General features: G+C 43.2%; 1 protein-coding gene across 1 annotated transcript; it reads right to left on the bottom strand.

The window, feature by feature from the left end:
- Window positions 1–1,276: 1,276 nt before the first annotated feature.
- KLHL6 (kelch like family member 6) lies at window positions 1,277–24,484 on the bottom strand. The gene is made up of 7 exons (XM_084846707.1): window positions 24,130–24,484; window positions 19,095–19,260; window positions 11,387–11,836; window positions 10,818–11,055; window positions 9,201–9,403; window positions 6,353–6,566; window positions 1,277–4,531 (listed from the first exon to the last, which is right to left on the bottom strand). The coding sequence occupies exons 1-7, from the start codon at window positions 24,390–24,392 to the stop codon at window positions 4,230–4,232; spliced, it is 1,836 nt and encodes a 611-aa protein (XP_084702833.1). The 5' UTR covers window positions 24,393–24,484; the 3' UTR covers window positions 1,277–4,229.
- Window positions 24,485–26,005: the final 1,521 nt, after the last annotated feature.

Below are 26,005 nucleotides of genomic sequence, written 5' to 3'. Positions count from 1 at the left end.
CCAGCGAAAGCGGCGTCCCTCTAGGAGTCAGCAATGACTTGGTACTTGCACAGGAGGAACCTTTCCTTTCCTTTCCTGGGCACCACCACAAAATAGCTGCTATGGGAGATGTGGCAAAGGACAAGTGACCTATTCAAAAGATTGAATAGAAGGCCAGGATGGGGCCTGAGCCCCAACACACTAAACAACTCCTTTGAACCCACAGTTTTCAGCACCAACAGAGATCTATTTCATAGCAACCCCAGCTGCCAGCAATAAAATGTATCAATTTAAAAAAAAAAATGTGGGAGGGATAGGGCACCATGGCAGGTGCCAAGAAAGGTGTCCAGGCCCACTGGTGCCCACAGCTCCATGTTGCCTACCTGTGGTCTACAGTAGGGGTAGGCAACTCAGCGCCCCCCAGATGTTTTGGACTATATTTCCCATCAGCCCCAGCCAGCTTGGCCAATTGGTGGGGTTGATGGGAGTTGTACCCCAAAACATCTGGAGGGTGCCAGGTTGCCCACCCCTGGTCTACATAAATACCACCAAAAAACAGCAGCCCTGCATGACCTGTTGCTAATTATAAACGTGCTACTGAAGGCTGAAAGCGAGGAGGAGCTGAGGAACCTCATGATGTAGGTGAAAGAAGAAAGTGCAAAAGCTGGGTTGCAGTTAAACCTCAAAAAAACCAAGATTATGGCAACCAGCTTGATTGATAACTGGCAAATCGAGGGAGAAAACGTGGAGGCAGTGACAGACTTTGTCTTTCTAGGTGCAGATTACTACAGACGCTGACCGCAGCCAGGAAATCAGAAGACGTTTACTTCTTGGGAGGAGAGCAATGACAAATCTTGATAAAATAGTGAAGAGCAGAGACATCACACTGACAACAAAGGTCCGCATAGTGAAAGCAATGGTATTCCCCGTAGTAACCTATGGCTGCGAGAGCTGGACCATAAGGAAGGCTGAGCAGAGGAAGATAGATGCTTTCGAACTGTGGTGCTGGAGGAAAATTCTGAGAGGGCCTTGGACTGCAAGAAGATCAAGCCAGTCCATACTCCAGGAAATAAAGCCAGACTGCTCACTTGAGGGAAGGATCTTAAAGGCAAAACTGAAGTACTTTGGCCACATCATGAGAAGACAGGAGACCTTGGAGAAGATGCTGGTGCTAGGGAAAGCGGAAGGCAAAAGGAAGAGGGGCCGACCAAGGGCAAGATGGATGGATGGATGGATGGATGGATGGATGATATTTTGGAGGTGACAGACTCCACCTTGGGGGAGCTGGGGGTGGCGACAGCCGACAGGAAGCTCTGGCGTGGGCTGGTCCATGAAGTCACGAAGAGTCGGAAGCGACTGACCAAATAAACAACAAACTGGAAACAGAAGCTTCTCAAATGCACTTGTATGCACCATGCATACCACAAGAAAGAGCCCCGATAGCAGTGTGTGTGTGTGCATGTGTGTGTGAGAGAGAGAGAGACAGAGACAGAGACAGGGACAGAGACAGAGACAGACTGTGCATCATTTGACTATGCAAACTAAGACCTGTGCTTAGCTTAATCCCCCCCCCTTTTTTTTTTTTTACCTTATATACCATTTCTGCGGTTCCTGGAAATCTTCTTGCAACACCAAGCATTTTTTTCCTTATTCAAGGGATTGTTTTGTACCTTTATTCCTGGAAATTAAAGTCCACTTAAAAATAGTATAAAAGCGCCACCTACTGGGCCAGAGATGGAGTTTTAGAAAACAAAAAGAAAATGGACCTCTGTACATGAAAGCAAAGGAACCAGTAGCCAAAATCCATTAATTCAATGAAGGGTGTTTTGTTTTGACTTGATTTGATTTTGGGGTGTGTGTGTGTGCGCGCGTGTGTGTGTGTGAGAGAGAGAGAGTGAGAGAGAGTCTGGCAAATAAATTAAAGTTATATGTTGCCTATGCCAGTGATGAATGGGAGTAGGCTGTCAGCAACATCTCCAAATGGACTTCAGATCAGAGCGCTAAGCTTTCAGCTAGAGGCTGTGACAGCAGAGGTAAAGCATGAACAAAGAAATCTAGAACGGTGGAGTTGAAACATAGGCCTTTATTAACCGAATTCTTTTTCCTAGCATGCGGTTGCTTTCTCTACTGTGTAAGCGGCAGATGGCTTATTATGCAGCGATGATCTTTCACAATAGGAAATGGCACACATCATAGTACAGTGTAAGTCTGCATAGCCAATCTTCTTCACAAGCAAAACACTGGCAAGAAAAAGAGGTGTTAGTTTAAGTGGATGGGGCGCCCTTTGGAAGGCAGCAACTGCTTGGTGGAATGATCCTTGTCCCAATCACTGTGGACACCACGAAGACGCTCCTTCTATCAGACTATTGTCTATGAGTACTTGAAGGGCCACCTTCCCCAATACCGACCATCCCAAGATTCAAGATCCGCAGGGGAGGCTTTCCTTGAGGAATATGGCCTGTGGTGCTACAACATGTGGCAGGGCCTTTTCGGTGGTGGAACTCTCTTCTGGTAGAGGTTTGGCTGTCCCCCATGCTGTTGTCATTTAAACTCCAGTAAAAGACCTATTTATCTGGGCAGGCTTTGGGGGGTGTAGACAAGTGTTGATGGTTTTATTGCATTTTATTATATTTCTGTGATTTTGGAGTCGTGATTTTAATATGTGTGGTGTATTGTGTTGTATATAGGTTATTAGCTGCCCTGGGCTCTTTGTGCAAAAGGGAGGGATATATCTCAAATAAATATGGGGCTTGGGATTGCCCAAGAGTATTATTTATTTAGTAAATGTATCTCTCACCTTTCTTTTATTAAGGAGCTCAAGGTGGTGTACATGGGGTTCCCACGGGGTCTCCCATCCAGGCACTAATCAGACCTGCTTCGTTCCAGCAAGGCGGCTGCATCAGGGGCCTTCTCAACACAGACCGTTCGATGATGTGCTGAAGCCTTAATGAAGGTGTGGGCCTGTATTTGGAGCAGATAAGACCTAGACCCCTGTGAAGTGTGTTTTTTCCCCAGAGTGTGCTGTGACCCTATAGCAGCTCAGCCAGTATTTCATGTTGTGAGGGTGAGGGGTTGGGTGGGCTCACAGTTGGACAAATTTCCAGCCATGCCTTCTCTCATCATCCTCTTTTCACCATCCTGCCTCCTTCACCTGTTCTTCTACTAGCTCCTAGGTGTTGTTCTTGCTTAATCAGACCATCACTCCATCTAGCTCAGTACTTTCTACACTGACAGTGGCTCTAGGGTTGCAGGCAGGGGTCTTTTCTAGATCTCCTAGAGGTGCCAGGGTTTGAACTTGGGACCTTTGCCATGCAAAGCAGGTGCTTTACCACTGAGCTCTAGCAATTCCCCCTTTACTCTTGTCTTTCTGCACTCCCCTTCCTTTCACAGGGCTTTTCTACACAAGGCATTTATCTTGCATTCGTCATTCCCTACTCACAGTTGTTTATGGGTTTTTTGGATGCCACCACAACCCTCCAGTTTTTCTAGAGCAGGAAAAGTGCAGTATTTAATTGTAAAAGCAAAATAAAACTTTTTTTCACTTGTGTATTTGCACTATTCTGCTATGGCGCAGTGCCACCTAGAGGTTGTGTAGTGGAAAAGCAGGAAAGGAAATGCTCTTCACTTAGTTCTTGAATCTCAATTCTGCAATAAGACCAAAAGTAGTGACAGTGGATTAACATTCAATTAACAGCCTCATGTAGACAAGCTCATAATCTTTTTTGTGAAGAACAGAATGTACCCATTTAGTCTTTGGTCTCATTTGTTATGATGATCAAGAACTTATTCGATCTTTGGGCTGGTGCAAAATGAAAAGAGCACTTTAAAAATGACAAAGGTTAACCTTATTTATTTAAAACATTTCTATCCCCCCTTTCAGTAAAACAATTTCTAAGACAGCTAGCAAGAAAAATCAATACAAATATCCAAAGTGACATCTACCAAAAAAAAAAAGAAAGAAAAGAAAAGAGAATTGCAACTCACAGAGCTCAGCTTTGCTAACTACAGGGGCATCTCACTGGTTGAACATCGCAGTAGTCAGGTCAATAAATAGCCTAGTCCAGATATGAAGATAATTTAAGGCATATGTTCCACAGCAGGAAATTGAGCAAATATATAAATGTTTCTTGCAAGGGCTGTGACAGCCCAGCAGTTTCATCCCAAAAAGCCTGTTTCAAACTTTGGGGGAAATGAGGTATTTCATGATCACTTATCCATCTTCTCTCCTTCTCCTGGGTCCTCCTCGAAAGTCAGACTGAGACCGCCCCAGGCACGAACTTGCGAATGTATGTGTAGGATTTCCGGAGAGTGACACTCCCGTGATGGGAGACTCCACGGGGGAGGACACATTCCTCCGTCAGTTTCTGGGTCTCCGCATCCCAGCATAGCACTGTGGCAATGACTTCGTTCTTCTCATCCCGGCCTCCAGTGATGAACAGCTTGTTGTTGCAAGGCGCAATCCCACAGCTGGCTCGTTCGTGATTCAACTGAGTCACCAAGCACCACGTGTCTGTGAGTGGGCTGTAAGAGTAGACTGCCCTCATTGCCCCACCTGGAATGGGAAGAGAGCAAACGATTCCTCTTAACCACGTGTCTGTTCTTAAAGAAAGCCCAGGCTCCAGTCCAACAGCCCAGTGTCAGACTTCCTCCACCAGCAACACAAAGAGAGGACAGGAGACCCTTATTCTGAAGAGAGGGACAGCGAAAGGCTAATGCCTTATACTTCTAAACTATGGCAACTCTGATTCTTCTTGGCTGAGCATATTAGTATGGGGGCTCTGATTTTGACAGGGCTGTGAATCCATTCCGGGTTTCAGTCAGAACCAGCCAGAATGCTAAAAGAGTTCCCGGAATGGATTTACAGCCCCACCAAATTCAGAGCCACCAGCCCCCACTGCATTCATATAAAAATGTTCACCATATACACTTCGAAAGGGCACTGGGACTCTTGCATAGCATTTCAGACTTCCTCCGAATTTGGGATCCTCTCCTCGTGGTAGGAAGACTCTGCAAAGGAGGCATGCACTGCAGTCTTATGCAGGTCCACTCGGAAGTGAGTCCCACTCTAAGCTTACTCCCAGGTAACTGTGCACAGAATTGCCACCTAAGGCAGGGTATAGAAGCAGCAGTAGTGCACAGTGCATCAGCCCTATTAGATGGTTGTTTTTGATCGGAATAGTGCAGGTGCTCATCATGGAAGTACCCCTAGCCACGCCTACCAAGGTGAATCCAAAACTATGTTGACCCATATCAACAAAACAGTTCTAGCAGTGTTCATCTCCACCAGAAGCTAACGGGTCTCAATTGCCCATTCAAGACACCAACAGCATCCCAAATACTTTACATTACAACAATATATTGTTGCTGGGAATATTCATCCCTCCCACCATCCACCCACTATCAGTTACTGTTAGGACTGCAGCTAAGCTCAAAGGGAAGAGGGAATTCAGGGGTGGGGGCAGATGCCGGCACTGCATCCCTGTGAGCCCCGGCTCCATTACACCATTGGAAATACCCACTCATGCATTGTTGTTTGTACCTTTGGGCAGGGTCAGTGAATATCTGAAATGTTGTAAATGTTGACATTCACATGAGAATATTGGCAATCCTAGACAAATTCTGTCAATATTCAAAGACATACCAGTCAATCCTGACAGTCACCTAAATATAATCGTGAACAGTTCACAGTTCTGAATATGGCATGATATACCTCTGTTTCCTTGCATTTAAAACACATCTGGGATTAACAGCATTCCCATCTGAATGTCACCATTCACCAAAGCTTGGACATTAATTATAGCACATCCATGAGCAAGCATCATAACCATCATTATTACCATTTTACCACCAAGTGATTAGATAATAGAAGCATATTCACAGTCCTGTAAGGGAACTCTTCCATAACCAATACCCCTGATTATTATCAGTGATATATCACCAGCAGTAATCTTACTAAGGTATACCAGATACCATTATTATAATGCTTCTCATTTATACCTCTGGCAGTGTGTACATGATCCATTTAAAAACAATATCACCAGTACCGTTCCCTTACCCCCAAGTGGCATTCAACTGTGTAGATTCTAAGGCTTGGTTACTGGCGGTTGGGGCTTTAAGCTAAAATATGCTGGCATTTTGGCCCCTCCCCCTTTGGCCCAGCCCACTTCTGGAATGCAGCCCCCCCCCCCCCCGAGCTTCTCCACAACTGAATTCACCTCATGGGCTGAAAGAGGTTCCACAACCTGGTGCAGATGGACCAGTGCTTGATTACACTGTTTCCCTGTCCTTCAACCAAAAATCTAGAAAGAGTGTTCCAAGGCAGTGAAAATGGACAACGTTCATTCTCGTGTGGGAGAATGGCTGTTGTACCTACCCACAATGTAGATATGGTCATGGAAACTTGTAGCATTGACACATTTTGCTTCAACGGGCATGGGTGATTTCAAGCTCCAGTTGTTTGTTTTTGGGTCATAACACTGTGTCTTGTCAGTAGCCAGCTTCCCGTTGGGTCCTCCTCCAATCACATAGAGTTTCTTCTTGTAACTGGCTGCCCCAAATGAGCTCACGTTAACCACGAGAGGAGCTGCCTATATAAATTCCAAGCAAAACAGAATAATTCAGGAGCATGCTCAAGATTAACCTTGATTTCATGTGTCATGTAGAACTTTTTGCTTTTAAGGAAGCGTGGAGAGAAATCAGCAGGGGTTAAGTGAGGACGATGGGGTACACAACTGAGTTTAAGATGGAGGTAAGATGTTCAAGATAAGAAATTGACCAGGAAGAAGAATATTACAATAACTGAGGCGGGAAATAAGAAGAAGCTAGGCCAGAGTCTTAGCAGAATGAGAAAAAAAGAAGGAAAGAATGTTTACAATGTTGAGAAGAAAAAGCCCTCAAGACATGGCAACAGAGTTTATTTGGGGGAGAGAATGAAAGCGATGGGTCAAATATACACCTAAGGAGAAAAGTGAAGGATGAGGTTGTCAGTGCTGAGTGAAAAGGAAGATGGAAGAGACATTTCAGAGGATAAATAATGGCTTCTGTTTTATTCATTACATTTATGGTTTCACATTTATAATGTTGGGTTATCCCATTTTATCCTAACAACAAGCCTGTGTGGCAGGACAGGCTGATAATTAGTTAATGGCCTAAAGGCAACCAATACGCAAGAGATCCAAATGCAGGCCACCCTACATTCCATTCCAACACTTTATTCACTCAACCACACTGGCCCTCGGAGCATGATGTCCCTCCGTGTTAATCTTGAACTGGTTAAACTAAATGTGACAACATTCACAGAGTTAGCCATTTGGTTTTGGTTTGGGGGGTTTTACATGCAAATGGCAGGCATGGTAGCTTGATGAGATCAGGATTCTGGTGGGGGAGAGAAGGGGCTTTAATCTTTTGACCCTCTCTGCAGTCCTGATGTAGATCAGGGACCTCAGACCTGCTATCTCCACTGGAAGAAACGTTCACATTCATGACAATAGAAGCTTTCCTTCCAGTACAAATAACAGATATGGTGGAGGAATCTGATCTGGATTGGGTCCACAGCTAGAGACAAAGGGTTAAATCCCTCTTCTCCCCGCCACCCCCTGGTCAGAGCGCCAATCTAGAGCAGCCTCCTCGCACCTACTATCTACGTTAGTTTGGTCCTAAGAGGAACAGTGGACATACATAATAGTGGACAGATGGAAATTGTAGCAAGAATGGAGGAAAAATAGAGTTGAATGTTGCCAGCATACAAATGGGAGTGAATTACATTGCAAAGCATAATAAATAAAGGGGATGTAAACAGTAAAGGGGAGACAACTGAAAACAGAATTCTAAAAAGGATTTCTTAAGTTGAGGGGACACAATGGGTTGGATCCAGACTTAGAATTTTTCTACATGAGTCTTTTAACCTGCCATTTTACCAAGGTTTCTGCTTCCAGATTCTTTGTGGGATTAAGACTGGCTCCTTTACACGTGTTTTTTCCTGGAAGTTTCTTTCTCTGTTTTTGTATATGTTCCATTACACAACCACTAGGTGGTGCTGTGGTATAGCAGAATTACACAAATACACCAGGGTTTCATGCTGCCATTCTCAGAAATGCCAGACTTTCCTCATTAGGAAAAAAAAATGCTATAAAGGTTGCAAAGCAACCTAGAGTATTACTATGTCATGTAAAGCACCCACAAACTACCATAAATGAGGAAAGGCTCTTAGCCATATTTGGATTAGACCACTGAATGATTAGTTCAATGGGATTTACATTAGTCATGACCAATGTAAGTCCCATTGATTTCAATGGGTCTACTCTAAGTATGATTCAATCTGAATCCAACCCATTACATTGTTTAAAGAGAGAAGGGAAATAATATTTTTGCTCAGAAATTAAGTATGTATTTCTTAGGAGTTGTGAACCATGATCTACATTTCTTTCCATTTTAATTTAGGCCCCCAGTTTTTGCCACTGGAAATAGGCCATCAGAAGTGAGAGGGTATTAGCAAGTATACTGTGCTGTTTTTGTACTCCTAGTTCAGTGACTAAGTGCTAAACTGGAGGTGTGGGATACAGTAGCTGAAGGGGAAAGTACAGTTAGAATGTTGTCCATGAGCAGTGCTCAGTCCAGTGCGCATCACCCATGCACAGCCTGGGACTCCCTGCTCCCTACCATGGTGGACAGCCAGAGGATATCTACATGCGAAGGCTGCCAGGTATATTGTGGAGATGGGCATGTTGGACAAGGTCATCTAAGAAGTGCTAAAATCCTTGCATCTATAATGCTATGTGGCAGAGGGGACAAATTCAGTTTGTGTGCAGCTCAAAAAGCTAAGCCACCCTTACATAGTGGTCAATAACAAAACAGTTTTAATCTAATTAAATATCTGCAATATCCAAACATGTGAAATTAACCCTGCAATCCTACACATCTCTATTCAGAACTAAGTGTGTATAGGTTTGCCACCTTTGTCTGTCTTGCATAATGTACATCCGCATCTGTGATGATTGCTAGTGCAGAACAGAAAGAAAATGCCATTTAAATATTGAATGTATCTTCTGACTAATTTTACATTGCACTATAGATGCAAGAAATAAAAACAAAAAAAAATCCAAAAGCATTTCTGGTGCCATGTGTGAAAACACTATTTGCATATTAACTAACGCCTGATATAATGTATTTATTTTAGTCTTGTTTCCTGTTTCACCACTAATGAAAGTACATCCATACTTTACCTCTGACCAACAGTTGTGAAAAGAATCATAGGTCTCCACACTGTTGATTCTTTGTATACCATCGAAACCACCAAGCACATACACTTTGCCACCCAACACAGCCATTTTGTGTCTCCATCTTCCAACGTTCAAATATTCAATTTGGATCCATTTGTTAATAGATGAATTATATTTCCAGACTTCATGCTGTGTTTCTTTTCCTCCTGCAATGAACAGAATACACAAAACTAGAACCAGACATCCAGAATTCTTCTTAGGATTTTTTCATAGGCAGACCCCAAACATCACCTATTTTACAACCTGTACAGCGCTTCTGTGTAGTCCATGGGCTCTCATTAGAATCCTGAAAATCCCTTTATTCATTTATTTTTATTTTTTTACAAATACGTTTAATCCTCATGCCTGCCAAGATAAGCAGGACAAAATGCTTATCTGAAAAACCTCTGAAACAAATCAAAAGAAGCTAAAAATCAGTGTTGTGAATGCTCAGATTTCAAAGAGCCAGGTTAATGAAACAGGTTCTGTTTTATTTTGTTGACTTGTGGGTAAAACTTGCAAAACAAAACTCTTGTAGAATAAGTACAATATGGTTTGATAACTCCCTTGAGAGGAATGGAAGAAGAAGAAGAAGAAGGAGGAGGAGGAGGAGGAGGAGGAGGAGGAGGAGGAGGAGGTCACACACATGAAAGAACTGTGGAAATTGCTTTAGCAGTTACCCATAAATAGAATGTATAATTGGCTTCAGTAATCCATTTTATGGTATCTTTGTAATGGATTCCTTCACAGGGCTTTTCACCTCACTCCCATGGATGGAGCCTTGAAACGTCTTATATTTTTGCAGTCTACCCATGTGTGGATGGCTTTGTGTGTGCATGTGTGCATGCGTGTAAGGAAGAGAAGAGAAGAGAAGAGAAGAGAAGAGAAGAGAAGAGAAGAGAAGAGAAGAGACTCCAGCCGGATCCCAGTCCACCCTGGCCCTACCCACAGCCAAGCAGAGAACCGGATTCACAGTTCTTGACTCCTGCTTAGTACCCAGGCCATCTTTCCAGAAACTGAATTCCATTCTTTAAATCACTTGAACTTTGATCTACCCATAACATATTCACACAGTTCCTCAAACCCACTGAAATAAGTAATTTGGCTTCAAGTACTCAATTTTTTTTTACAATTTGCAGGAGCAAATGCAGTTACAACTGGAGTCCACATTGCACTGCAGATATACATGAGGAAAAGCAGGCAACAGTCAAAATGACCTACGCTAGATCTACATTTGTGCTTTTTATCAGTACTGAAATGCACTGATAAATCTTGGGGCACAGTATGTGTGTTATTTCCCACTTTTTATTCCATATTATCCAAAATACTACAACAGAAGTCACTGTGTGTGCTCAAGGTATAAATGTGCAAGAGGGATATAGCATCACCATGATAAGATCATCTCGATATGACACGAGGTGTAGATCTGGCCCTAGTGCAAACTATATCTATTTATAGACTCTAAAATGTGCTGTAACTACTTTGCTTCTCTCATTTATTTCCATGAACATTATCATGAGAGGGCTCTTGCCCTGAAAGGCAGCCTAGAAATATTTCAGGTAAATACATAATGTTCCTTACCTGATATGTAGACTTCATTTTTTAATGTAACACAAGCAAACTCCACCCATTTTTTAATCTCGCCCTCAGTTTCTTGTTCTGTGTTGGGCAGTTTTGCCACTTCCAAGCGACTGCGCCTCAATGGGTCAAGGCAAGTTACTTCTGCTACAAATTTCTCATCCTTTGTGCAGCCACCTATGATCATAAAGACCTCTGACTGGAATTCATGCATCCTGGGCTTTGTTCTTTCAGAAATTATCTGAATAAAAGCAAGAGGTAAGCAGATCGGTTTCTTTTGGCATCATTACAAAAGGCCACATTCACTCCCAGTAAATCAGGGGTGGCCAACTTGTGGCCTGCTGGAAGTTTTGGCCCAGAACACCCATCATCCCTCCTCACTGGCTATGCTGGCTAGGGATGATGGAAGTGGCAGGCCAAAATATCTGGAGGGCAAGGCAATACCCTTCCACAAGCAGAAAGCAGGTATACCGCAGAAAGCTGACTACAGAACAAGTAGCTCTGGTTGATTCATGCAGCTCATAGAATTACCAGCCTGCGCTCTCCCTTAATATGCTCCAACTTTTACTCACCTCATTCCCTGATAGATGGTACATTCTGGCTTCTTGAAGCAGAGGAAATACATCAGGGCACTGCCTGATAATTGGATCCGCTTCTACGGTCTCTACAAAATACCAAGGGTCCAGAAGGGGCAGCCGGACACCCTCAAGGACATATGGCAGGAGAGGGAGCCTTTCCACGATGTTGTAACACACCCAGTTTATAACCGTCTCAAACACTTGAGCTTCTTCAGTGACACAGAGGTCGTCACTCTTTAGCATGCAATATAGGATGTCCGCAGGTAACTCTAAGAACTCATCATAATTCAGTACTTGGGTAAAATTTTGGATAATGTAGTTCTTGACCTGCTGCTTCAGTTTGTCAAGTGAATGAGCATCAGCCAGTCTCAGAATCCCAACACAGTTTTCTGGATGAAGAGCTTCATTGAGGAAATTTGAACAAGCTTCCACCATCCGCAAAAACTACAAGAGGAAGCACAAGTACATTACTAGACACACACGCCCTGCCTAGTCTACTTATTTTACTGCTCTTAAGAAACCTTCAAAAAGTGAGGAAGCAATGGCACTGGCTGGGGTAAAATGAGCAAATGCCATTTTTATTAAGCATGGCTAGTTTATTTGGGCATGCTTACCACTGTCCACTTGTACAAGATGCAGACCTTGTTCCATGTTATGTTAAAATCTAACACTGCAATTTGAAAGATTTGTAAAAAAAAAAAAGATTTGTCCGCGTAAAGCAAATACAATGCCAGGTTTTGTGATGTGGCATTGTAGAGTTCTTTCCACCATACTCATCTAGCCTCCTGCATTTCCCTTCAAACTTGACTGCCTTGCGGTCTCAGAGTGCAAATTCCATCATCCCCAGCCACCATGGCCAGTGGTCAGGGATGATGTGAGTTGTAGTCCTACAACATCTGGAAGGCAACTGGTTGCCACCCCTGCTTGGACAGGGTAGAAATTAGCTGGAGGTTCTCAACTCATGAGAATAGGGAGGCAAGTGTTTATTTATTTACTCCACCTTTCTGGACAAAGTCCTCACAATGCAGCTTACAATCAGCAATTTAAAAACAACACAGTAAAACAGATAACTATAGAAATTTAGAAACTGAACAGCTGGTAAAACAACAAGTGGCTGGCATAAAAACATTCAGGGAAAAGCTAAATGAAGCAAACAAACCTTTAAGGTTTGTTTAAAGACATCCAACAGGGGCCTGATGATCTCAGAGTAGGGGTTTCCACAAATATGGGGCCATCACTGGAAAGGCTCTGTTCTGGATAGCCACTCACTTGATCTTTCTTGGTGGCAGACCAGTGAGCAGGGCCTCAGAGGCCACTCTTTAAGACCTGGGCAGGTTCATACAGTTTCAGGCAACCCTTCTAATAACCTGGTCCCAAACCATTGCAAAGAAGCAACACTGGGATTGAGAGGTCACTGGGCCAGGCAGGATAAATATTCAAGAGGGAAAATGGACAGAAAGGTTTGTTTGGAGGTGAGTGGGAAGGAGATCACTTGGAGTATGGAATGTTAAGTGGAAAGGGAGAGTTGGAAGGAACAAAGAATGAGAGGTAGAAAGGTGTTTATATTGGTTGACAGTTGAAAGAGGGTGCTAGAGGCAATTAGCTGGGTGGGAGTGGGTTTAGGAAATTACTAGTTTTAATTACATTCATTGCAGACTTCAGTTTCCTGTGAATTTATTTTCATTGTTCCTCAAATGGAGGGCTCCTACCACTACCAATCAGAAGGCATTGTGGAGCAATTCCGTCTTAAGAAAGAAAGAAAGAAAGAAATGCAAATACAACGATAACAAAAAAAATGGGGGGCAGAAAAGAGAAGGGAGAAAGAAAGAAAGAAAGAAAGAAAGAAAGGATCATAAGACATATCCATTTACAATGATTATTTACATCACCCTTAATTTAAAAAGAAAAAGAGGGAAAAAGAAGGATTTAACATTTCCACTTCAAATATATACATTAATAGAAGCAGTCCATATAACTAAATAAACATCCATACGAGATCAGTGGGTGTAGGAGATACGTTCAAATGGAGCAAGAGCAGTGAAATCTTCAGTCCAAAATTTATACGAGCAATGACTTCCACCAACCAAAAAGGCAGCCACTACAGGATATGCCCACATCATAGGTCTCAATGAGGCATTGTCCTCATTCCATCGTCAGCATCTGGCAGAGCTAGCCAGCTTCTTCTTAACAAGCCTCTGTGGTATCCAATACACGCAAAGCATCAATTTGATTGAATCGGTCTCAATTTTAAATCTACAGAAATGGTACATATAGAAGCAAGGGCAACTTGCCATTGAGTAGACTGTATAGAGCATTCCTACTCCTTATTCCATTCCTTCCTGACATTCTGAACATCTACTTTACTACATTCCAAATGACTTTTATAAACAGCTATTGTAGGCTTAGCTTTCTGTTCCTCCATCAGTGTAGGAAGCACTGAAGCACTCGTTGCTGATGGTCCATATATAGACTCCAACAAATGCTGTAGCTGAATGTACTGCCAACTAGCACTAGACCATAAATGGTATCTAATCTGCAATATTGAAAATGATAGAAACTCATCATCTGATCCTGCTAACTGATCTAAGGTATATATTCCATTATCATCCCAACTCCTCCACATAAAAGGCCAACTCTATATTTTCAAGACTGGATTCTTCCATAAAGTTAATTTAGCATGCAAAAATGGATCAAACTGCAGCTGATGAGACATTGCATGCCAAGTCTCTCTCACAGCTAAAAGTGTTAGTGGAGCCATTCCTTTCTTTTTAATATACCTAGATCTTAACGCCAGCCAGCCAGAAAGAGGTCCCAAATAATCTCATTCCAAAACAACCTATGGAGGAGTTTTAAAAGAAAAGGTTGTTTTCCAGTCATTGAAATGAGTTAATAAATAAGCCTTATGAAAAAAAAGTAAGATGTGGAAAATTAAGTCCTCCCTCATTGATTGACAACGGTATCCACTTCAGTTAAAACAATAATAATGGGGAGTTTATTTGGGGGAGGCTCTTTTTTTCTTTAATGAATTTTCTGCAGTAATGAAAAAGATGGACTAAGCAGTGGGAAAACATGGGAGGGTTATGATTGGAAAACGACATTGCCTGGGCCCCCCCATAAAATTCTGCAAATGAGGCAGGGCAACGGCGCTATAAAACCTCATCTGGAAATACCCTTTGTCTGTTGTTAACATGAGTAATTGCCAGTAAAACACACGCTTAAAGGGTTTGAATACCTACCCCGATACTTACACAGTGACTGTGACAATAATCTGAGTATATGAATGCTTTAATGAACTGTGATGAAAGTGGTCACACTGAAAGTGATATTAATGAATCATGAAAGTGAATAATTTTTGTCTGGTTATACTAAGTTCATAATGAGAGTCTGTAAGCATAGGTAATTCCACAATGAAATGCAGCTAGGATCAGGGCTTTGCCAAATTATCAGACGATAGGACAATAACTGTGTCATTGTTTCTCATGTGTTGTATGGGACCCAGACGTGTTCTCTAAAGGATGAGCCTCTGTTTTGGGATTATCTCCCCACCCACCCCCCGCACCTAGCAGGGCCATTGCAATCTCAAGTGCTGCCTTGGAACATGGTTTGCACAAGTGTCACAGGACGGGATAGTGCCTGCATTATCACTGATGATAATACTAGCCTAACTGTTACAGCAATATGACAGTGGACAATGGAACCAATTACCTAGGGAGGTGGTGGGCTCTCCCAGACTGGAGGCATTCAAGACAAGGCTGGACAGCCATCTGTCAGGGATGCTCTGACTTGGATTCCTGCATTGAGCAGGGGGTTGGACTCGATGGCCTTGTAGGCCCCTTCCAACCCTACTCTTCTATGATTCTATCATTCTATCATTCTATGCAAAGACAGGACTCACACGGAAGCAGAAGTCTCCCCACAAACTCTGGAGCTGCCTGTTTTCAGTCTCACCCCACCCCATCCCCTCCATAAACATCGTAAGCCCAGCTAAAACCTCAAGGCAACATCTGAACACTCATATTGCAGGGGTCAGGCAGTGAGGAGGGGGGGGCAGGATGACAACTGACAGAAAACTTCTTCTCTCTGCCTTGAGATGAGTCAGTTTCATCTCCTGTGTAATGGTGCTTCCAGCGCTACCAATCAGAAGACACTGTGCAGCTATGATTCAGTCTTTTCCTCCTGAATCGCGGTGTGTGTGTAAAGAAAAAGGATGGGAAAAGTGGTGGGAAAACACTTTTACAAGTGGAAGATGACATCATCTGGATCTCCTGACCCATAACATTCCATAAATTAGGCAGCGCGATTGCACCATAAACGCCTTGTCTGGAAGGGTGCTGAATCCCTTCTTTTCAGTCCGAGTGCTCCTCATTTCAGTATTGGGAGGACACATCGTCCATCCTTTAAAAGGTTGGAGGTGAGAGACATACAGTCATCTCCCTCAGCAGCAAGGCCACCATGCCCCACACCTGCAATCTATTATCTGTGGACTGGATGTCAGCATTAGGACTTAGGGTGCTTCCAGATGAGCTTTTTATTGCACTATCACCCTGCCTTATTCACAGAATTGGGGGGGGGGGATCCAGATAACATCACCATCCACTTGTAATCCTCCAGTGTTTTCCCCCTGCTTCTTCTGTCTTTTGTCTTACTGCAGAAAATCTGTTAAGGAGAAAGACATGGAACAGCTGCACAATGCCTTCTAATTTAATTACATTTGTTTTTCATTTATTACATTTCTATACCACCCAATCGCCAAAGTTCTCTGGGCAGTTTATAAAGATTGCACACCTAAAAAATACAATATTGTAATATAATATAAAAACCATTTACATGCAAAATATAAGCACACATACACACACACAATTATTAACTATCAACCATATGAAATCCCAGGACCTATTAAATATCCTGTCGAAAAATATGCTGTCAAATGCCTAAATGCCTGAGAGTAAAGGAAGGTCTTAACCTGGTGCCAAAAAGATAACAGTGTTGACATCAGGCAGGCCACACTGAGGAGATTGTTCCATAACTGGGCGGGGGCACCACCGAGAAGGCCCTCTTCCTTGTTGCCACCCTCCGAGCCTCCTGTGGAAGAGGCACTGAGAGGAGCCCTCAGTCTGGAACCACCCTGACAAGACTGATCTACAGAGATTAAAAATGTGGCAAGGGCATTGTTTAACCTGATCGTTTGGGTAGGGCCCCAAAATTAAAGAGCTAGCAGAGATTTCAAGGTCACTTGGTCCATATCTGGCATACACTTTGCAAGTGGTCATCTAATTACACACATCCTTCACCAACCTGGTGCCCAGTGCCAGCTCCAGGTTCTTGAGGGCCCTTGGGCAAGACACCAGGAATCAGCTCCTCTCCCTCAGTGAGCCTGCCTTCTCACTGCTATTGTCACCAGCTCCTATTGCTCCTCATCCTCTTTCTCATCACTGCTACCACTTGCTTGCTTGACAGGCAGAGAGCCAGTGAGCAAGTCAGCAGGGGCATCTACTGCTCCTCCTTCTCACCACCACCGCTGTCTGGGCCAGAGCGAGAGGCAGGAGAACAAGCAGATTGCGGTGGTGAAGAAGCGAAAGGCCCGCTGCTGCCAGAGGGCCCCTGCTGCTGTGCTCTCCAGGCCCTTGGCAGGTGCCCAACCATGCCTGCCCTTGATGCCGGCCCTGCTGGTGCTCTCCAGATGTGCTGGACTATAACCCCCAACCTCCCCAATCAGCATGACCATTGCCATGCTGGTTGTGGGTGATGGGAGCTATAGTCCCACACATAGGGAGAGCACCAGGTTGGAGAAGGATGCTGGGGAGATCAAGAGCTCAGCAGTTTTGTCCCTAATGGCCGATGAAATCCCATAATGGTTTTGTTGTGTGTGTTTTTAAATGTACCTACCCTCAAAATTGGCTACGTATAAAGCCAAGCATGGTTTTAAAATGTAATTAAAAGGAAAAGAGAGAAGTGAAAAACCAGAAAAACAATTTTTAAAGGGCATGTGAATTTTTCAAAGTATTTACAGTAGCGTCTTGCTCTCAGAGCCGTGTCCTGTTGACACATTTAGGCTGCTTACGAAAACTGAAAGATAACAGACCTGGCCTATAAACCACTTGGTTCCTGTTTTTAAAGGTACATGTGGGCAAACATGTAGAGAAATGAAGTTCACAAATCAGTAGTCTGTGCATATCGGTAACATCCTTATCTGGTCAAAGATAGCCTAACTACAGTTACCCATGCTCTCATAACCTCTCATCTGGATTACTGCAATGAGTTATATTTGGGGCTGCCTTTGAAACAGTCTGAAAACTTCAGCAGGTCCAAAATAGGGCAGTGAGACTGTTAATGGGAACTGGCCAACATGACCATATTATTCCAGTACTTTTCCATCTGCACTGGCTGCCAGTCCATGTCTGGGCCCGATTCAGAGTGCTGGTATTAACATTCAAAGCCCTAAACGGCTTGGAGTCAGGTTATCTGAAGGATCATCTCCTCCCATATGTACATGCCTGGTCTTCTCCAGGAGCCCCTGCCAAAGGAAGTGAGGCAGGTGGCTACCAAGAAGAGGGGCTTTTCTGCCATGGCACCCCAGCTGTGGAATGAGCTTCCCAGAGGGACTTGCCTGGCACCTACATTTCTTTTTATTTTCTCAGGCATTTTAGTCTTTTAGCTCTGTTGTTTTAAATCTGTTATTGTATGTTAAATCTCTGCATTGCTGCTAGGTTTTATTTTGGTTTTACTCTTATACTGTAGTTTTAAACTTTAAAGTTTTATATTGTATTTTATGTTGTATTTTGTGGTTTTAGTTGCTGTGAACCACCCAGAAAGCTTTGGCTATTGGGTAGTATAGAAATGTAATTAATAAATACATAAATACATAAATGTATGTTGTATGTATTTACTCCATTTTATAGCCTTTCTTCTTTATAGAATCATCTCTTATTTACACCCAGCTATATCTCCCACACAGAGGTTCTAGCCATGTAGATCAGAATTACTGGTTAATGGGACAAAAACTGTAGGTAGCCATTCTGTTCTCTCATTAAAAATTAAAAGGCAACAGTACTATAGTATTTTTATTAGAACCAACTAAAAATATCATGACATTGTGAGCAAGCTTGAAAATCTGCTTGAAGAACTCAAAAAATTGTGATATGTTGGTAGGTCCTTGTTGCACTAGCCCCATCAAAATGGCAGCCCCAGCAAGTCCAGGTGTGCAGGCCTGGTTCCAGTCAGCGCCGTTGCTGGGCAGACCACCTGCCTGCCCCAGGCACATACTACGGAGTGGCCAGTGCCCCCACCTTAATTTAGCTGGTCCCACCCTGGCATATGCATACTGAGGGTGAGAGCAGCATTGTTAGGATGGCTGTGCCACTGACTCCAAGCATGTTGGGGCAGTGTTCCAGCCAGCCCTACCATGGGCAAGCAGCAGGCTGGCTGCCAACTGGTAAGCCACATGGAGGTTACGGGCAATCAGTTAATCAAATCGTAAGAACAGATGGAGCAGCCAAGGAAACTCAGAGTGAATCATTTCAAAGTCAAATTTAGGTTGCCCCCAAACTAACCCAAGAGCCGCCAATTGGCCATGCTTATGCTACACTAAGAGTTGAAAGTAGCACTCAAGTGAATTTGGTTCTGACCCTATGAGCCATTGATTCAGCGCTACGTGTGAATCAGGCCTATGTATATTTTCCATATGCTAGAAGTATTCACCAACCTGAAAAAGGCTGGCCGCTTCCAGGACTTTCTGCACATTTTCCTTAGTGATCAGCACTTTGCTTGTGTAGGTGTAATCCAAGAGAATCTGCATTGTTTCTTCATCAACTCCCTTAATTACTATTTTTTCTTCATACTTTTCTTTTAAATCATTGCAAAACATTGCCCTGAAGGGAAAAAAGAGGTCATCTATTACAGTAAATCTAGAAAGACCAGTCATTCTGAAATAGGCTCTGGAAACAATAACACTAATACGCAAATCATTTCACTTACATATATAATTTATTTATTTTAAAGTAACTTTATCCTATTTTTCTCTTTTAAAATATTCAAAGTGGCTAACAATATACATCAGATATGAACAAGAATAAAAGTAAATGACAAAAGCAAAACAAGAAAAGCAAACATTGAAAACATCATCCAACTGATCCATAAAGCAGATGACACAGTCTCAGAGCACTGTGATTAAAATATAGCATCTAATTAGTTTGGAAATTATACTACTAAACAAATTATATTAATTTGTTTTTATCTTGTTTGTTTGTCTAAGTACTGTATCAGGCTATTTTAAAAAGTAAAAACAAAATAAAATGCAGCATCTAATCACCTAAGGCCACCTGGTGCCCACCAGATGTGTTGGACTGCAACTCCCATCAGCCCCAGCCAGCTTAGCCATGGCTGATGGGTGTTGCAGTCCAACACACCTGGCGGGCACCTGGTTAGAGAACTCTTGAGCTAATGTGTGCATCAAAAGCCTGCTGGAATAAATGTGTTTTTACGGCCTGCTGAAAAGCAAGCAGAGACGAAGAGACAGTCTGTTCCACTGTTGAACAGCTTGTGCCATCAGGCAGTACTTCCTAATGTTTATTCAAAGTCCCCTTTCTTGTAAAATGAACCCATTGGACCCAAACCCATTGGTTAGGGTCCTATCCGCTGGAGCAACTGAAAACAAATTTACTCCATCATCTGTGTGACAGCCCTTCAAGTATTTGAAGATGGCTCATTGTAATGCCTCTTAATTGTCTCTTCTACAGGCTAAACACAGCCAACTCCATCAACCTGTCCTCATAGGACATGTGTGAGAGAAGGGGGATATCTCCTCTAAAATGGGGCTATGATCAGTGTAATCACTGGTAATAAAAAGATTTAGTTTTCCAAACATTCTGCTGCTGAGGACACATTTTTAATCCAGCAAAAAAAGTTTTAAATTGGTTATCTGATTAATCAACTAAATGTCTGAGGGTCAATACTACCAAGTGGAAGTTTGCAAGATGCTTGGTTTTCCAAAAATTAGGGTGGAAGGAATAGTGTTTATCCTTGACAAATCCTAAACGTTTAGAAAGGGAGGGAAGAAATATTAATACAAACAAGGTACGAGGGGGCGGGGGATTATCAGACACACATTTCCTCCAGTTGGACAATGACCAAGAAGCCTACCACCATTCAACAGGAGTATCTGAATGTCATATATGGGATTTAAGTGTCAGGGGATTAGCAATTAATCCAGGATTCTGGAATGTTAATGCACACAGAGACATAGACCTAGTGTAGCATAGTGGTTGAGAACATATGCTAAAGGCTAGGAGGTCCACAGCTGAACTCTCAGTTCAGTGTTGAACTTTACTGGGTAGCCTTAGGCAAGCCGTTGTTCTTCAACCTCAGTCCCCATCTGGATATGGATAGAATATGGATAGAATATAATAATGGCTTACAGGGTTATTGTAAGGATTAGGGCTGCCATCAAGGATAGGCATGGTCAGGCACCTGCCGAGGGCCCACACCCCAGCAGGGGCCTACTGACAGCCCCCTGGAGTTGCTCCACCTCTTCATCACTGCAACCTGCTTGTTCACCTGTGTCTCGCTCTGCCCTAGACAACAGTGGTGGTGAGAAGGGGGAGCACTGGATGCCTCTGCCTTCTTGCTCACTAGATGTCAGGGTGGAAACTGAGCCGATAGAACCCCAGAGCAGTTCTGATTCTGAGGAAGAACAGCAAACCGTGGGAGAGGAGCGCACTCATCTCTCACAGGCACAGCAGCTGGCAGAGATTCCTCCTGCCAGCATTCCTGAGATAGATAGTGACCCTGGCAGCGAAAGAGTGTGGGAGGGGGGGCTTGCTGGACGCTCGACGCCGACGCTGGGAGCGACAACAGCTGGAGGGCGCGGAAAGGAGGCATAGCACTCATTTGGCGTGCAAACAACGGTCGTGTCCCAAGGACCCAAGGGAAAGAGGAGGAACTCTCCCTAGCCCATACGTTCAGGGTCTTCCCGTGATTCTCCTTCAAACGGGGACCAACTGCCTAACCTGGAGCATAGGCTACTCTGCTGTTCCTTGCTTAGTCGCTGGTGATTAGCATCTGAAAGAGTCATTAAGTTGTAAAAGGATTAAAGCCTTGAAAAGAATCCTTTTGTCTGTGTCTTGAGTTAGCTACTGGAGTAGACTGAAAGAGGCCGGCAGGGCACTCCTGACACTAGATGTCTGCCTGTCAAGCAAACAAGTGGTAGCAATGATGAGGGAGAGGAGCAACAGCAGTTTGTGACAAGCGGGGTGAGAAGATAGACTCACTGAGGGAGGAGGGCCATTGAGCGTGTGTTGCCCAAGGACCCTCAAAAACCTGAAGCCAGCACTAGTAATGATAACTGAGTTCTGAGGCTATATCTGCATAAGATTCAGGTATGTAGGCCCAATTTTAGGTTTTTCTTGATGAGACTCATTACTTAAATCCCTTTCAATATGGCTTCCATCTTGGACTGGGACTGAAGCTGCTTTGTTTGCTCTCTTGGATTATGTACACTGGGAGAAGGACAGGGGACTAAGACCCTGTTGATTCTTCTAGATCTCTTCGTAGCATTTTAGAACATTGACCATGGTATCTTTCTGGTCAGGATGGGACTGTGTGGTTCCAGTTCTAGTCATCCCGGGACGGTTCCTCTCAGAAGGTGGTCCAGGGACTAGGAAACTCCTGTTCCACCCCTAGCTTACGATGTATGGGTGCTGGAAAGATCCAGCTAACCATCTCTTGAATGAGAAGTTTGGTGCAAGTGTGTTAAAGAAAAATGTTCTGACCTTTAGAGTTGTGATTTGCCTCATCAGAATTTAAAATGCTGGGTTCGGGTGGGGTGGGGGGTGTTGAACATGTTTCTTCCCTTGCCAGTAAAATAAGCAAGAATCCATCCACATATTTACATTGATTCGGATTTCTTAATTGTCCAGTGTAATATGATAATGGAATATTTGTTTCTCACTATGTCTTCAGTGCAGAAGAGACACCTTATATTCTGTATGTTTTTTCTAACATAGTCCCTTCTGGATTTGAGTATCTTAAAATCATAGAACTGTAGTGTTGGAAGAGACCTTGGAGGTCATCTAGTCCAGCACTTGTTCACTGCAGGAATCTTGGGCTGGACTAGATTCCCCTGACAGATGGCTGCCCAGCCTCAACGCGTGAATAAGAGACATCATAAGACATCTGTCCAAACCAGCCTAAGGGACAAGTGTGGAAAGGTTTGTGCCTGTTTCACAAGGTGCTAACTATCACAACAGGACAAAGTGTGAGGCTGCACAAGCACCAGTAGGGCTGTCTGACACAAATCACAAACTTATTTATTTATTTTAAACATTTCTATACTGCTTTTCTGGAAAAAAAACAATTAAGGCAGTTTACAAAAAAGCAAAAATCACAAACAAAGATGCAGTATAAACCTTTAAAACAACCTTTAAAACAGTAACAGCAGTTTAAAAAGCCAAATTAAAAAGATGTGTCTTGACCCTCTTCCTGAATGCAGAGAGAGTGGGGACCACTCATAGCTCCAGCAGGAGTGCGTCTCAGAGTCTAGGAACAACACAAGAAAAAGCCCTTTCCCACTTGCCCAACAAGCGGGTTCTGTAAGCGAACATGTCTTCAAAAGGGCCTCTCTTGCTGATCTTAGTAACAGAGCAGATTCACACCAAGACAGGCAGTCTCTCAGATAGCCAGCTCCTGAGCCATTTAGGAGCCTAGAAAACAGTGGCAACTAGTGCAGATCTTTCAGTACTGGAGCGATATGATCATGATACTGTGCACCAGTTAGCCTAGCTGCCACATTTTGCACCAATTGAAGCTTCCAGATGCTCTTCAAGAGTAGTCCCAGATAGAGCACGTTGCAATAGTCAAACGGTGATGTAACCAAGGCATGAATAACTGTTGCCAGGTCAGACTGACTTAGGAACAGCTGCACCTAGTGCACTAGACATAGTTGTGCAAATGCGCTCCTTGCCACTGCTGCCACGAAGATCTGGGGACAGCACAGGACCCAGGAACCCTCCCAAGCTACAACCCTGATCTTTCACGGGGAGCACAACACCATCCAGAACAGGTTGAATCCCAGGCCCAAGTCAGGCTTTCTACCGACCAACAGCACTGCTGTCTTTTCTGGATTTAATCTCAGCTTGTTCACCCCCATCCAGCCCATTTTTGAACTTAGTCAATGTTCAAAGGTGTTGACTGTACCTTAAAAATTCACAGTGTTGCCTGTAACATTTTGTCATGTTTCATTTTCACAACCCAAACTCAAAAAAAAAAAATATGTCCCCCCTTAAACTTCACAGAGACTGCAGTACTGCCCCGATCCTGACAAAAGAAGGGACCTTACCCTTAAAGATACTTTTTTTCCATTTCTCATATCACTTTTTTAAATGTTAAGAGACAGAGAAAGATAGGAAATCTAACACACTCTTTTCGCCCTTTTTGATTGCTTTTGCAATGTATTGTCTTCCACACGGAAGCAGTTTGGAAAATAATTCTCATCTAGCCTCCACATAAAGGAAAAGCTAGCTAACGTTCTGAGCTAATTTTCCTCTTGTATAGTGGACATGTCTAGCTATGAATGTCTTCTAACATATCACCAAATATGGACCTCTGGAAAGCATATAGAGTAGAGGTAGATTGAAATCAAGGATATGGGGAAAAACTGTTTTCCCATTTCACCTGCCTGGCTTCCATTGGCAGCCCCTGTACATCCAAATGGGAAAAATCTCTTTTTAAAAAATCTCCCTTACCTAAAATAATTGCTTGCTGCTGCAAGGACCACACGGTGGCACGAGAATTTCATGCTGCCCACACACAGGGTAACGTCTGTGAGAGAGTTTTCCAGCCGGAGGTTCTCCAAGCCATTCTGCAGGACCATGGATAGGCCTGTGTCATCAAATTTAACCCTTTCATTGATGGAGCTTTCTACAAGCTCTCCCATGTTCCTGGAACACTCATTTCCCAAAGGCACCAGAGGTTCCTCCTCCAGGTTCTTCTTCACCAGGTCTTCCATGTTTCTGATCAGCAGCAGCAAAAGCAGCACATCATGCCATTGATCCTTCAATCTAAGATGGTTCCTGAGCTTCAGACAACTCACGCCGCAGAAGTAAGACGGATTTCCTGTTTGGGCCTCCCCACTTATCTACAGCTGTCACACACACATAACAGGAAGCCTTGCACTTTCTCATCCTGTTAACACAAACAAAGTCAGTTAGGTTGTTTTTGGACCCTGCACAATTCGAGCAGTTTTAGTGTGTCTAAAGAAGGCTTTAAGGTGCCTTTGAATGTGAGATTACAATTAATACCAAAAACTAATATTAAAACTGTTCTGAAAGCAGGTTTCTGCAGGGAAACTTGGCTGAAGCTTATCTAGACATACTTGACCAGCATGTTGGATATATATATATATATATATATATATAGAGAGAGAGAGAGAGAGCTGTTTTATTTAATTATTGTGCATAGTACAATGCGCTTATAGTCAACAAATACAATAAAAGTCAACTACTTAAACAAAATAAAAAGAAACTATGTTCCCATTCTTGTCTGAGGCTCGATCTACACTATTGCTTTATAGCAGTATTGAAGTGAACTGAAAATTGTTGGGGCACATTACACATTCAATATACCGCTTTTGTAGTGTTATTTCCTGCTTTTTATTCCACATTATCCAATGTACCGCAACAAATGTCATACAAGGTGTAAATGAGCAAGAGGGATATAGCGTTACCATGATGTAGACGGTGTACAAGGTGTAGAGCTGGCCTGAGTTATATTCACAGTAGAATGTTCTTAGAGCACCCCTCATTTAATTAGATCCCTCCAAAATGATGTTTGGGGTATCAGAGGCTTATAGGCCACCATTTTTTTGTTGCCAATGCAATAAAGGGAAACCAGGTTTCCATGAAGTGTTCATGTTCAGCCACCCCTCTCACAATTCTGCCACAGTGGGTTACTCTCTCTGAAAGTGCAGTTTTCCAGATATTGGTGAAACAGCCCTGCATTGTACAGCTGGCACCTGTTTTCCAATGTTGTACTATTTCTAGGCATGCTGCTAGCACAAACCCCACCCCCACCCCCCAGGAGTACTTCTCAGTGTGGCGAATTGCTTCTTACATTATCTGTTAGAGATAGCATTGCTAAGACAGGCTCTGGAACAATTATACAACCAACAATATCTGAAATCACCCCAAATAGTTCAGATCAGAAGCGTTGAACCTGGGGACAATCCCACCACATATGGACCAGCATACCAACACTGCCACATCCCCTCCAGAAAAGTGGGCACAGGAAAGGGTTCATCGAAAGAAGTCTGGTTGGAGTGAAGTACCATCTGTACACTGTTTTGATTGTCAGCTCTTTCAAACTGACAGAGATAGTCTTAAAAGGTAATTTGGTCCAAAGTTTGTTCCAACTGTTTGTTCCAGCTGTTGGCACTGTAGATCAGTTTCCCAGACTGTCTTTATACTTTGTGTGTCACCCGTCATTGCTTCCAAAAGTATCTTATATATGTTTGATAAGAGTCCTTTTATGTTCTTGATGGTTTGAAAGCACAAAGGCTTTCTTCACATGGAGCTTTTATCCTATTATTGAGATTGCTCCTTCATGGAAGTTTGCAGGCTCTTT

Source organism: Heloderma suspectum, chromosome 3 (genome assembly GCF_057233095.1).
Source record: "Heloderma suspectum isolate Gila_16-S chromosome 3, 16-S_ref, whole genome shotgun sequence".
Classification (NCBI taxonomy): Eukaryota; Metazoa; Chordata; class Lepidosauria; order Squamata; family Helodermatidae; genus Heloderma; species Heloderma suspectum.
The sequence above is the reverse complement of the archived record's forward strand: the minus strand, read 5'-3'. Positions and strand labels throughout refer to the sequence as shown.

Bases quoted from the DNA above. Each gene is read 5' to 3' on its own strand.
- KLHL6 (XM_084846707.1), bottom strand. From the start codon at position 24,392: ATGGAAGACCTGGTGAAGAAGAACCTGGAGGAGGAACCTCTGGTGCCT. The intron at 19,261-24,129 runs GTAAGGGAGATT...TTTTCCCTTCAG, and splicing joins GCAGCAAGCAATTATTTTAG to GGCAATGTTTTGCAATGATT. The intron at 11,837-19,094 runs GTTGGTGAATAC...TTCCTCTTGTAG, and splicing joins AAGCGGCCAGCCTTTTTCAG to TTTTTGCGGATGGTGGAAGC.